The sequence below is a fragment of the Eschscholzia californica genome, unplaced genomic scaffold, assembly GCF_041429995.1.
Source record: "Eschscholzia californica isolate CP2 unplaced genomic scaffold, dmEscCali1.0.p SCAF_6, whole genome shotgun sequence".
Taxonomy (NCBI): Eukaryota; Viridiplantae; Streptophyta; class Magnoliopsida; order Ranunculales; family Papaveraceae; genus Eschscholzia; species Eschscholzia californica.
The window spans coordinates 30,120,601-30,135,418 of NW_028238483.1; the positions used below are offsets into that span (position 1 = coordinate 30,120,601).

Consider the following 14,818-nt stretch of genomic DNA (forward strand, 5'->3'; position numbering starts at 1 on the left):
AAGATGCTTCGGAACTTGACCGACCTCCCATTTCGGGACTCATGTGGCAAAACTCTTTTGGATCCATCCTCGATTAGTTCTATCAAAGTCTTGTTCGTGCATAATTAGAGTTTTGAGACGTGCCACTCAAGGATTGACTGATCAAGGCCGACCAATATTTGGCTCAGCACGAGTAACTCGCACTCCTTAAAAAATTTGATGTTAACAAGTAGAACAACTCAATGTTTCATTTACCAGTCATTGTTAGTCATAACATTGTATATAATTCTAATTTGAAAAGGTAGGTCCTACCTTGCGCAGAGTGAGAGGCGTTGCATTGCCAATCTCTCTAATTTTCCTTCTGGACAGAGCATTCGTGCTTTCCCATAGGGTAGAGCATTTATAGTCAGATCTCTAAATGGAAACCTCCCAGTGGGTAGTCTTTTAACATTATCGTGATGCTATTGCTTCTAAGATCTGCATTATTGGGATGCCCAAATGTCACTACGCTTCCTTAGAGTAGATCTATGGGTTGGCAAACTCTCATCTTGACCTCTCTTTGCTTGCTGACCCCTAACCTTCGGGCCCTAATGGTTGAGGTGCGATGGTGGTGGCAGAAGTATGGTTGTGATAGTGTTGGAAGTATGGTGGCAGTAGAGGTGTGCGGGTGGTAGTGGCGGTACAAATTAGGGGTGTACTCAAATCGAACTTTTAACGAGCTGCTCGAGCTTGGCTCAACTGTTGTTCGTGCTCGACTCGAAGATTAACGAGTACGAGTTTAACACGAGGTCAAAATCATGCTCGTTTAGTAAACGAGCGAGCTTGATCATTCTCTAGTGTATCCCGAGTTACTCGTGAACAACTCGTTTAACATACTGTCTATAACAGTGTAGTACATAGTTACGCATTAGTATTGAAACTTGTGTACGAAATATCAACCATTAAAAGATTATTGAAATATGAATCACTAATCATTATTGTTGTATGTATCAAATGATCATTGGAGTATTTTGATACTTTAGGAAGTTTTAATAATTTGAAGTATTTTGATAAACAAACTTAAAACAACTCGAGCTCGAGTTCTTTCAAACATATACGAGTCGAGATCGAGAAAGTGGACAATTACTCGATCGAACTCGAGCTCGAACTCGAGCACACAGTCAAAGACACTAGTCGAGCTCAACGTCTTATTACTCGCATTGGCTCGGCTCGAGACACCCCTAGGTACAATAGTTGTGATTGTTGTGATAGAACGGAGTTAGCAAAGGGGAAAACATCAGTGTATAATTTAACTCTAATATCAAAAAAGCAAAAAACTTCAAATTTTAAAAGCAAAATAAATTTTAGGGGGGGTAGTGGAGCGGGACTTTCACAGACTTTCATAGACAAAATGTCCCGTAGACATTTCAAGACATTTCGGATGAGTTATTATAGACAACATGTCTTCATAGACATTTTCAAGACATTGAGAGTTTGTAGACAAAATGTCTTTATAGACATTTCAAGACATTTGATCCATAGACAAAATGTCCTGGGGACATTTTAAGATCTTGAGTCCATTGACAAAATGTGTAATGCATATTATATTTGTGCTAATCAAAAATATATTTTTCGACTTTTGTAGACATCTGTGAATATTTGTGGACATTTGGTAGACATTTATTATTTTAATATTATTATTATTATTTAATCACATGAAATAATATATTAATACTAACATTTCAAAAATATATTTTTCGACTTTCGTAAACATCTGTGAATATTTGTGGACATTGATGGACATTTGGTAGATATTTATTATTTTAATATTATTATTATTTTTTAATTACATGAAATAATATATTTATACTAACATTTCAAATATATATTTTTCGACTTTCGTAGACATCTGTAAATATTGTGGACATTGATGGACATTTGGTAGACATTTACTATTTTAATATTATTATTATTGTTTAATCACATGAAATAATATGTTTATACTAACATTTCAAAAATATATTTTTCGACTTGCGTAAACATCTGTGAATATTTGTGGACATTGATGGACATTTGGTAGACATTTATTATTTTAATATTATTATTATTGTTTAATCACATGAAATAATATGTTTATACTAACATTTCAAAAATATATTTTTCGACTTGCGTAAACATCTGTGAATATTTGTGGACATTGATGGACATTTGGTAGACATTTATTATTTTAATATTATTATTATTGTTTAATCACATGAAATAATATATTTATACTAACATTTCAAAAATATATTTTTCGACTTTCGTAAACATCTGTGAATATTTGTGGACATTGATGGACATTTGGTAGACATTTATTATTTTAATATTATTATTGTTGTTTGATCACATGATAGACTTCAAATGTCTCTTGTTTTTTGAAAGACATTTTGGCTTCCAAATTTGTCCCAAATCCTTTACAAATTCATCAAACTATGAAGTCCACCAAAGTCTGGGACATATTTTGTCTACAATCGAATGCCTCGGACTTTCATAGACATTTTGACTTCCAAATTTGTCCCAAATCCTTAACTTAATTGAATTTGAAGGTATCCTCCTTAAATGAAAAAGTTAATTTTTTTGTTTTGTTTTGAAAGGTCAACTGAATCAGTCGTCCTACCCAACATTTAGTAAAATCAACTACCTTGCCCTTCAAGAAATATATATGAAAGAGAAAGATCAGTGTCACCTACTCCAACACCAATTTCTTTCTGTCTCTTGTGTTCAAATAGTTCTAGTGTTTGAAGGTATAAATAAATGTGGATACAATGATCCAAAAACCCAAACATATATTGATCAACTAAGGAATTCATAGTGTTTCACTAAGAAGAACATCAATTATCTATCTCTCTCTACAGATAATGTCTCCTTCTTCCTCTTCTTCTACTTATCATTCAGACTTAACCACATCTTCTCTCCATTCTATAACTAAATTACCAACAAAACCATGGAAAAAACCAGCCACCCCACCAGTTCAAGTCTACTGGGTAGACTCTTCTAACTTCAGAAAGGTTGTTCAAGAACTCACTGGTGCACCTAAACTCCGGCATGGCCGTCGTCTTCCTCACTTGGCTCCTCCACCTCTTAATCTTGTTAAATCACCGCTACGTGATCAAAGTTTAGCATCAAATTCAGTACCTAATCAATCTCTCAACTCTGTTTATCAAGAAATGATACCATCAACAAATGATTTCAATATTGATGATCTACCGATCGAAGCCATGAATTTCTTTCATAATAATTTTCAGTCAGCAGAAACTTCTCTTGGGTTGATATCACCTACTAGTAATTGGTATAGTTCCATGTGTTCTCCTTCTTCATCTTTACTGAGTCCAGGAAGTTTAGCTACTTTGGAGCTTAATACACTTCTTTAGACAATTATCCAACTCTTCTGTAATTATTGATTTTGTGGGGTTTTTTTTCTTCCTGTCTGAAGCTTGTTTTAGAGCAATCTCATAGAGTTACTGGTTTGGCCTTCCTAGTTTACAAGCAATTATCTTGAATTTTAATATTCACCCATGTTAACTATGTTTTCTTATTGAATGAAAGGTAAATGGTTCATAGACAAAAAAGAAACATCGAAGTCATGAAGAGAGAGAGGTACAAATAGACATTTGCAGATAATACAATTTCATAGATACTTTAGTTCTTTAAGATAAGGGCATACCTTGTTCATATAAGATTACAACTTAATTGTCCCAATAGTTCCTTAGCTGCGACATATGAAGAAGAAGCTCATCCCTTCCTAAGCCAGTGACACTACTAGTCATGATCCATGGTGGTGGTTCCTTGTAGTTTTCTCTAATTATTGCTTGAAAATCCCTTATATTCTCCTCCGGTCTATTCCCTTTATTTGCTTTTGTTTTGTCGCACTTGGTAAACACAAAAGTCATCGGTATCTGAAATTACACCATAGAAGTGAAAGTAATTGCCAATCGGTTAGAAAGTAAGAGAATAAGGTATTTAGCAGTGGAAATGGTTGCATTTTTGCATTTAAAACCTAACCCTTTAGCTTTATAAAGATCGAAAATGGATGCTAATTAAGAAGAAAAACAAATGAATCAAATAGCATACATTATTTCGCCCGAGCCAATTAGCACAATCAAGGTCGATTTTTCGTGGAGGAATACTAGCATCAACAAGTAGTAATATAGCAACCAAAGTTTCTCTGTTCAAGAAATATCCCTTGGTGAAAGAGGACCAATCCATTCGAGTTGATTCAGGAGCATTCGCAAACCTGTAGCCAAAAATAAGTCTCGATTAAGATAGCCACGAGCTTTCATTCAAATTCAGAAATGAGTAACACATAAAACCATGTCAAACTGTCAAAGAACATTATTAATATGTTGAACACTTCACACTCTAATGTCTGAACAAAGGGTTTCTTTCGAGAGACGAATTAAACATATTGCCATTATAGGAAAATCATAAAATGCCCAAGCCCTCAGAAAATCCAAGTGACAAGCTTCAAACTAGAACATTCAATGAGCTAGAGATTGATTATCCATGGCTTAACAGGTTGGTTAGCTAGGAAGTCTAGACTTATACTTCAACCCAATTCATCATTCTTAGCTTCTCTATTGCTATTTATAATAATTTCAGAATAATCCGCTGAACCGATAGCTAGTATAGATTGAATTATGTATAGATCATCAAATTTTCTACTTGATTAATAAATGCTGTATTGAATTGAAGTTACAAAATTACTTACCCATAACCAGGCAAATCCACAATGTACCAACTTTTGTTCACCAAAAAATGATTTATAAGTTGGGTTTTCCCTGCATAGATTTCAGAACAAATTCATCAAATACCCAGAAAAGAAAAACAAACACAAACCACAAAAAAATAATCTAATTATGAGTTCATAATCAAAGCCTCAAATGCAATCACAAAAAAGAAAAACCTGGTTTCTTGGAAGTAAGAGCAACTTCTTTTTTCCTAACAAGAGCATTAATAAGAGATGATTTGCCAACATTAGAACGACCCAGAATTGCAAATTCAGGAAGATTATCTTTAGGGCAATCTTTGGGTTTACTACTACTCTTGATGAATTCAACTTGTTTAATCTGAGAATGACCAGCGTAAGGACCAAGAACAATGTTTGAACCAGGAAGAACCATATCTTCTGTAACTGATTCTGGGTCTACTCCAGGAGGTACAAAAAGTGCACTTTTGATGAACTTGGATTTATCGGAATATGATGGTTTTGCAGCTTTTGCAACAGTAGAGGAGGAGGATGCATGATGGGTAGAAGAACCAGAAGAAGAAGAATGCAGGTTAAGTGTTTGTAGAAATGAGTGAGAGAAAGCTTTCCTAAAGTAGAGAGAGAAGTTAGATAGAGAAGAAGAAGATGAGGAGGAAGTAGAGGAGAAGAAAAGGGGAGCGGTTTGGGTTTGAAGAGTAAGGAGACGATGATGTTGGAGTAACATTGTTTTGGAGGATTGAGAGTGAGATAGCTTGGCGGCAATTTGTTTCTGATCTCTTTATAAGGACTGCTTAAGAGTACATCTGTGCCGTTGTGTGCAATGCGGGACCTAATCTGGACGATTTTTCTTTCATATCCATTGGAGAGTCATTTAATCATTGCCTGACATGAATACATCCTGAATATGTTATATTATGATTTTTTTTATGATTTTTTTTTTGAAAATTGACTATGATATACAATATTCATTACAATGACATTGCTACATCAAAGACGTGATAAACGCGATGACCACCTAATTTAAAATTTTACAAGAACATGCCTATAGCCCAACTAAACTATGACTTAAAGCCCAACGACATTATTTATATCTTAATAATCTAAGTTTAATAAACTATAGAATCCACCTTCTCTGGGAATTGAACCTGATACCTCAGAGTATGCCAACATTATCCACCACTTGGATACCAAATGGCATGAATTAAATGAGCTGAATAACTATCATTTCAAAAACATCTTGGGTCTAGGGTCATAAAGACCTTTAAAGTCATCGTACGTCACGAAAAATTATTTATTCATATCTTTAACTTGGGACCTCAGGAATGCGGATTTGGGTGTCCAACCACTACGCCAAATGGTTGGTACACAAACTCGAAAGTCTGTTATCCCACACATTCACCCGAGGCAGAAGAAGATTCAAAGTTCACTCAGTAACGGGCGTTATTTCTTAGTCAGTAAGGCGTTTTTGCAGTTAAAAAATTGAGTTGAAAGTCCGAATTTAGAGTGCACCTTCGATTGATTGCTTACCCAGTTTAAGACGACATGTTGCTTTACATAAGCTCGTTTAACCGACTGTAGACGAGTGTGTGTGATGAGGCAATGATGATTCACCGACTTTAGATGAAACTACTATTTCGTACAACATAAGTTTTCTCATTTGAATATATTTCGTATTTAGATAGATTTTATTGCCGATCTTGTAGACTTTCGGGGAAAAATTTCTTCTTGAGGACTCTTTTATCCCAAGTTACTTAGATTTCAGAGATATCCCTATTTTGGATCCTAGATTAGATTTCAGAGCTTTTTATGTTTAAAGATAGATTAGAGCTTAGTCGTCTAGGATACTCTTCCCAACTCACCAGTTTTGTGTTTGAGTGGCAAGGGTCGGTCAGATCCGCCTCCCTTGTGAATTGACACGGGTTAACCCGTTGCATTTAGGTCTTTCCTTGACTTATTAACTGATGACTAATATTTAGATCATCACATAGAAACCGGTAACTTAAGTGGAGCTAATATTCCCTTGGCAAATGATGAAGATATGGCATTAGCGATCTTGAGAAAGACAGTGATGATACTCTTGAAAGGGGAAGATCTAGTTTGGTAAAAAATGGTCATGTTTAAAATTCATGTTCATCAAGGATCCCCCAAGTTTCGATTCAAGTGTTCCACTAAGCAAAAGATACTAAAGACAACAAACGACAAAAAAGAGACATGAGAAGCTTCGATCAGCTGCTAATAAACCCCTTAAAAAGTTGTAACAGTCTGCTCGATATTCATGACATAGAAATGGCTTGACCAATTCTGTGATCAGGGAGCCCTTAGAGTTACAAGGGACTGAGGATCGTAATGTCTCACTCATTCTACATTGTTTTGTAAATTAACCCCACATTCGAAACGCTCCATGAAGTGGATTTCTTTTTGTACTTGTGCTTCATTGTTTTTTTATGTAACGATAGAGACCAAGAAAAATTAAATAGAATTTAGACAAAAATCTTATGTATTTTATTGTGATTCGCGATACAGTGAATCCAAATTATCAGAAGCACGAGTCGGGACAAAATACAAAAGATTTATGTTTGATTTTTCGTTTTCCCTACAATTATTTTTTAATGTGATCCTAGGTCTATGTTGAAAGTCCAGATGTCTAACTCATAGAGGGACTTCAACACAAAAAAAAAAAACTCATAGAGGGAAGTCAAACTTCATTGAAGAGCCATTTACAGGTCAAATTGTTTTTTTTTTTTTTTTTTTTCAAAATGAAGATCTCCAATATCCTAATGGTGATTCAAACCAATATCCTGTTAGATTTTTCATATTTGTTTTAACTCCATGAACGAATCATACTGAACCATAAACCCTAAAGAACAATCTATTCAAGTTGTGGATTGTCAAATTCAATCTAGTAGTTATATATATGACAAAAAGGTAACAGTATTAACAATCAGAGTCATATACTTGATGAAAACAGATACTATAAAACTTCAATCTTTTTTCATTCTTATATTTAATACCCACTTTGCTAAACCAATTCAGAACCAGAAAATTCAAAGTTTTACAAGTTTCCCAATAGAAATCTGACCTAATTTCAAGACAAATTGAACATTTGTATCTGCTGGAGTATATAAACATAGAGAAAAGAGAATAGAATGATTAATGATCAAGAAGGGATACTTTTCTTTCCTGGTTGATCAGCAACTTTCATTGTCTTGTCAATAAGTTTCTTTGCTTTTCTGCTTTTGATCTCAACCTTTATACTTGAACTCTTATCCATTTTCACATATGGTTTCTTCGATTTCTTCAATCCTTTCACCTTTGATTTTATTGAATTCACTAATTTCTCCAGTTTGTTTGTCATCTCACTCATCTCTCTCTCTCTCTTGTTACTTTCTCTCTCTAGGGTAGATTTTTCTTCAAACTTCACAAAGCTTGGATTTACAAAATCAATCAATTTAATTTATGGAAATCTATCTGATCTGACAACCCCCAATAAATTTCTAAGAAAAATCATACTCGAGTGTTCATATAATGAAAATTTACTAGAAAGATCTTCTCTAATCTGATCGAATGGTCATGATTCATTGACCAGATCTTAGATTCCTTTTTAACTGTCCAAATATCCATTAAGTTTTGGTTAGAATAGATTCAGATATTTAAGATAGAAGCCTAGAAGGTCAATCAAATATTAGGTCATGCTTAAACATCCCTTTCCAATAAATTAAAGATTTAATTTTTGTATTTTTTTATATGGACCGACACAAATGAGTAAAGACCAAAAAAAAAAAAAAATCATGTGCTAGATCCAATGCTAACTAGATTAAGACTTCTACAAAATTGTAATTTCTTGCCGGGACTAGGGGTGGGAATTGGGCGGGTATGGGCGTCCATGGGCACTTGAAACATCGGGCTGGGCGGGTCGGGCACAAATTTTCAATGGCTATTAGGGTAAGCGGGTTAAGTGGGCGGGCAATTTTGAAATTCGCCTTGCTCATTACCCGCCCAAGCCCATTAAGAAGTTCGGGTAATTCGGGTATGGGCGGGCGGGTAGCGGGTAATCTCATGACTTGAAAAAAAAAATCACTTATTCCTCTTTTTTTTATAGAATCTGGAAACACCATTCCTAATTCTAAAGAGACAATGTGAGATTAAAACTAAACGTTATTTGTGTTGTTCCTTTTAGGAATTTAATCTCACATCGAAAACTAATGAAGAATTCTCATGAGATATAATATAAACTTACCCCACTCTTTGTTCCCTCAAAGCCAAAGACTACTTCAGTATTCTACTAAGAATTCTCTTGGGCCATTGCAAAGCAATATATTGGGTTCGTGTGATTTCCCTTAAGCATATTGTTTACCATCTCAACTAAGCCTAGCAACATAGACAGCTGGGGCTTCATCAACCCATAAAGTTGATGTAATTTGGTTGGTTATCATTGGGTGAGGTTAAGTGGGTGCGGGCATGGGCGGGTGCGCGGGTAGAGGTTTTAACCCATGCCTGCCCACTAAAATTTGACGGGCTGGGCGGGTTGTGCCCGAGACGGGCGCGGGCGTCCATGGTCATCGTTGGGCTCGGGTGCCCGTGGGCGGGTTCGGGCTCATGGGCAAAATTCCCACCCCTAGCCGGGACCATCTATGTCACAAATGAAATGAGAAATATAATCAGGTAGTACTACTTTATAAAAGATAATATTATTGATATTCTCTAGAGCTAAAAGGGAAAATCTATTATTAGTGGACTGTTGGTACAATTTGTCTCTCGCGGGAAGATGAGTTCTAAGTCCAAAATCGAATGATCAATAGGTTTAGAGCCCAAAGATAATCTGAAATAGAAAATAAATCCACTTAGAATAAATTACATGTCTAACCTTTGATTTTTTATTACTACCTAACCTATCCAAAGTTAAAAACATAACCCAAATTAAAGATTCACTAAATTATTTCCTCAAAAAGAAATTTCTTTCCACAACAAAAATTTTCTTTTCCGTTATCCTAATGACCAAGCTTTTAGTTATACCTTTTTTATACAGATTTGGTGAACATAATATAATTTCAAGAGAATTGTGTCAGAATAAATAAGATGCTAGAGAAATATAAGTATTGCAGTAGAATCAATGAGATGCTAGAGAAACATAATTTAAGACATGTGCAGGAGAATCATTGAAATGCTAATGTTAAAAATTTGGTTAACATAATATAATTTCAGACAAATTTTGTTAGAATCAATAAGATGCTAGAGAAATATAATTATTGCAGGAGAATCAAAGAAATTCTAGAGAAAAAATGGTCCTTCTTAAATAATTTTTTTATAATGTTGTTAGAATCAATAAGATGCTAGAGAAGTGCAATCCTAATTTCAGAAGAATTTATTTTTGTATATATATGATTGAATTTTTAAATAAATAAAGTGCTAGAAATTTTTTGAGAATTCTGTTGTATATAAAAATGTTGTTAGAATCAATAAGATGCTAGCGAAATAATAAAATGATTATTAACCTACTTCTAACATATTCATAACAGATGCTAATAGAGTCAAGAAAATGCTAGTAAAATACTGTAAATGTAGGAAAAACAAATTCAGTTTATATATTTTTTTATGAGAACAAGATTATAGTGATAGAGATTTCAAAATTCACTGTATACGAAAAAGTGTTACATTTTAAGTTTGTTTTTATAATAAAATAATTTTTTTTAACAAGATCCCAAGTTTAATCGACATATATACAATTTTCTTAATGATTTCTAAGGAAAAATATGTTTTAAAGATAGAAATGTCGAGGTAGAAATAAAAAGTCAATCACAAATTCACAATTTCTTCAAGTTCGAAGAACATAAAGTTAAAAAGAGAGAGATGAACTCGTTTTAGGTAAATCACGATTGTTTTGGTAGGTTACTTTAGACAAATATAAGTTTTGAAAATAAATATTGACAATAAATATCCACCATAAATATTTCTCTTAAAATTTATGGATTAACTCAACCATTAGAAACCTATGGTTTACCAATAGTTAAATATATATTTATGAAAGGGTAAGAATGGAAGGAAATAAATGACTTGATGTATGGAACCCACTAAATAGTAAATTTTTGGACTTATTTTCCATTTTCTGTTTGTTTTGGTTTTATATTATTTATTAATTTGAGGGTGGATATATGACTAGTTACTCCCCCTATTTTTGAACCTTAAACTCAAAATTCTTTATTTAATTTATAAATAAAATAACTAAATGGACTCTAAGTCCATAGTTTAAAATGTTTAATGTCAGACGATCATAGTGCTTATCGATCTTCATGATGCATTGATGCATTTGTGTCAACCTTTCAAAATAAAATTATATGGACACAACCTATGGGCTGAGATGGAGGTGCTATTAAGCTTGGCTTAGATTTGGTGATCTGAGTTCTTATTCAAAGGTGAAATAAATTATATATACACTTATATTTTCTAGATGCCACACCTACATCTCACTTGATTTGGTCAATTTTTTTTTTTGTTGCGAAATTTGGTCAATTTATTTGGACCTACTCTATTTTCATTCTCACTCACAACCAGTGTTTCTTTTTCTCTCTCTCCCTTTCCTCCAACTCTTTGTCATTTGCTGGGAAGGGACTTCCTTAGCCAGTTAGCCGAAATAGTCTGAGAAGGGGATCCACTCCCCCTCTGTGACGAAGTGGACATGTTGGTGAAGATCACGTCGTTCTAGTATCCTTAACAAATTAATCGATATTTTTGGCGACATCTACAACATAGATAAATAAACGAAGTGTCCGTCCGTTTGTCTTGGTGTCCGAATGGACACTTAGGACTTGTGTCCGTTCCGTCTGGATTGATAGAGTTAGTGTCAGTTTTTCGTCCGTCTGGGTCGATTCCCACCTCTAGCCGGAGGTGATAATAAAGATGAAAATGAAGAGACCAAAAAAAACAGTGGTAGTCGGAGGTGGCTATGGTGGGGAACGCGGCCGTAAATATGGGATCGTTGTTTGTATTTTTCTCCTCATTTATTTGGAGAGCTTACAGAATAATTTAGTTATAAGACTACAGTAGTCCTCCAGCCCAATTCTTTCACTTTATATTCCCACCTCTTTATTCGAATACTACAACTGATTCTAATCCAACCCATTATTTCACTTGGCCTCTATAATTCTAATACCACAACTGATTTTAACACCACAATTGATTCTAACCCTACATTAACCACAACCCTAATCTCACAGTTAACAAGAAACTAGGTAAAAACATGAATCTTCTGTTTCCAGACCCATAATCACGCGGTCTTGATTCATAGTCTCACGATCTTATCAATTTAACTTACCTAAAATCTAGCCAAGTGAACCAATATATTTATTAGGTTTTTTTGGTTTCATTGTTGTCGGAATGTTAATATTTATTTTTTCTTTTTGAATTGCGGCAACTCATTGACTTTTTTTGTTCTCTTCCTGTTCTGATCCAGTTAAGCTATTCTCAATTTAAGTTAAAGGATGCTACTATATGCAACTTCAGTTTTGCTAAGGACAACTATTAGACAAAAATAACTAAAAATAACAAAAATCAAGTATAACCGAATCTCTCTTCCATTCTATACACAACTCTAAAAAAATTATTACACAAAGTAACTAAATAAAATTAATTGAATTTTGTCTTAAATTGCAAAACCCAACACTGTAAGAAAAAAAAATCAAATATAATCAAATTTTTTCTCAAAATTCAAATTTCTATTACCATAATTAATTATTCATAAATAAAATTTATTCGAACATTAAAGTAAAAAGTTAACCAAATATTAACAAATAACAAAAAAATATTATATTCTAATCAAAGCATTTCAGACTATAATTTGAGGTAAACCCCAAAGAAAAAAAAATCAATAATAACCGAAATTTTTCTCAAAAAATATTGGGTTCAAAGAGATAGGGATAGTATCTTTTATAATCCTAATAACTATGACTTAGTCAAGCTTAGTTTAAATTTTGGTTTATCAAGTCCAACGGGTATTTATAGATTAACATTTTGGTTTATCAAGTCCAACGGATATTGTTCAACAAAAAAAAAAAATCTAACGGATACATTTTCAACAAAAAAAATCCCATGGGATATTCATAAAATCATACAACATAAAATCACTATGTATATTTTTAAGCTTAGTTTAAACTTTAATAATGTATATTTCATAAAATCATACTACATATAAATAATGTATGTTTTTGTAAAACCTATAACACGTTTAAGTATTTTTTTTAAATATTAGATAACACTAATACGACCAATTTTATTTTTGTTTGATAATTTAATAAAAGAAAAAATTGTATCTAGTAAATAATTTTGGGAAGTTAAAACATAGTTATATTTAGCAATCTAAGATTCAAAAAATTATTTGCTAGATAAAACCAGTAAATCGATCTTTAGTGTTGTTTAGCAATTTAATAAAAAATAAATGGTTGTGTCTAGCAAATAGCTTTATGAAGCAATTATGCAGCTTCGTTTAGCATTTGTCAAGTTAAATTACTTTCTTTGGATTTTACTTTCTTTGGATGGGTACTAATATAGGATTTTATCTTATATAAGGGTGTAGAAGGTATTATGATAAAATATAACTCAGAGATTGGTGTTTTCTATGGAGATGTATCCATTTGGACCAGATTTCATTTATAAATATCTTTTCCCCTTAAAATCCTATATTTATATTAGCGTGGACTAAATGTGGGTTTAGGTGGTGATTTTTGAACTATAAACCCAAAAATTCTTAATAATATTACTATTCTTTTTTCTTTTTTGTATATCTGTTTTTCTATTAATTTGAAAGAAATTGTTATAACTAATTCAACTCGTCAACAATACAATAAAGGTATGTAATATATTAACGTTATTTAATATTACAAGTTGAGAATAAAAATTTAGTTTTCCATTATCTAAAATTTTATAATCACTAAAAATAAATTAATAGTTACTTGATCTTTTTTATTAACTATCTCACAAATGTAAACTCACTAGAAAAATTCAGTCAGAGCCACTGTTTGTCTTTATTTTGATGTGCGAGTATGATAAAACTAGCTTTGAGAAGTAAAGAAAAATAACCGTGAATGTGTCCCTAGAAGCGGTAAATCTATGTATCCTTTCGTCCCAAGATGAATGACTTATTTTGAAAACCCAAATTTTTAAGGGTACATTATTAATTATAGCTAAAATTTAAAAAATAACATGATTTTTTCAACTGTACTTCATTAACATTTTTACAATACAATAAAAAAGTGTATCTTACTTTAAAATAAAATTGTCATTAAATTTATAATGATAAATATTAATACAAAGAGATAAAAAGAATTTTTCATTTTTATAAATGGGACACTAAAATAGGACAACTCAAAAAGAAATTAAATTACTCCTTATTCAATTTGGGACGAAGGAAGTAATAGTTTCCAGTCAAATCCAATAGTAAAGAGAGAGGGAGAAAGATGTGGGCAGGGGTAGATTCTAAGGGCATCAATTCCCAACAATTTTACATCTTAAATGGAGAGAAGCTAGCCTGGTTATCCAGTGTTGTAGCTTTGACACTCACTTTGGAATCATGAAGTCCCAAGATTATTGGACTTGTTAAATAAAGTAAATGTATGAATTGATGCATTTTAGGCATCATATCACGATCGTAAGGGTCTTTACATAATTTTCAGGCTCAAGATGTAATGCATTTATGCCATATAATGAATGTAATATATTGGGGAGTCATATCCAAAAAGAACATATAAAATGATAGCTTAAGTACATATTTGATGTGCATGCATTTTATACACACTAGCACCACGTAACACCTTCCAAGGAAAATATTATGGCCGCAATTCATATGTTATTTCTTCCGTCTTTCGAACTCACAAAGATAAACAAACAGATCAGGTGGGATCAGGGACGGATCCAGGATTTTCACTTAGGGGATGCGATTTATATGCTTAAATTTTTTTTTCAAATATAATAATTAATAAAATATTTATATTTATTAATTATATTATTACATCAACAATTACAAACTCAAATGACCTCTACGAGAGTTTAATTTTACTAAAAATATTTTTGGGGAAATTGTGGTCTTTTAGTTGAAATGGACCACGTTGTAAATAATATCAACGA

General features: G+C 32.7%; 2 protein-coding genes across 5 annotated transcripts; one reads left to right on the forward strand and one right to left on the reverse strand.

Moving 5' to 3' along the window:
- Positions 1-931: 931 nt before the first annotated feature.
- Positions 932-5,687, reverse strand: EMB2001 (P-loop containing nucleoside triphosphate hydrolases superfamily protein). Of its 4 annotated transcripts, none has more exons than XM_086650305.1 (5): positions 4,904-5,545; positions 4,709-4,778; positions 4,072-4,234; positions 3,665-3,896; positions 932-1,199 (listed from the first exon to the last, which is right to left on the reverse strand). In XM_086650305.1, exons 1-4 carry the CDS (start codon positions 5,427-5,429, stop codon positions 3,687-3,689), a joined length of 969 nt encoding a protein of 322 aa, XP_086506431.1. In that variant the 5' UTR covers positions 5,430-5,545; the 3' UTR covers positions 932-1,199; positions 3,665-3,686. The 4 variants fall into 4 exon arrangements, with proteins under 4 accessions (XP_086506431.1, XP_086506428.1, XP_086506430.1 ...); XM_086650302.1 differs by lacking the exon at positions 932-1,199 and adding an exon at positions 2,615-3,101; XM_086650304.1 differs by lacking the exon at positions 932-1,199 and adding an exon at positions 2,752-3,475.
- LOC147533389 (uncharacterized) lies at positions 2,859-3,478 on the forward strand. Its single transcript, XM_086650306.1, has one exon. It carries the CDS (start codon positions 2,859-2,861, stop codon positions 3,369-3,371), a length of 513 nt encoding a protein of 170 aa, XP_086506432.1. The 3' UTR covers positions 3,372-3,478.
- Positions 5,688-14,818: the final 9,131 nt, after the last annotated feature.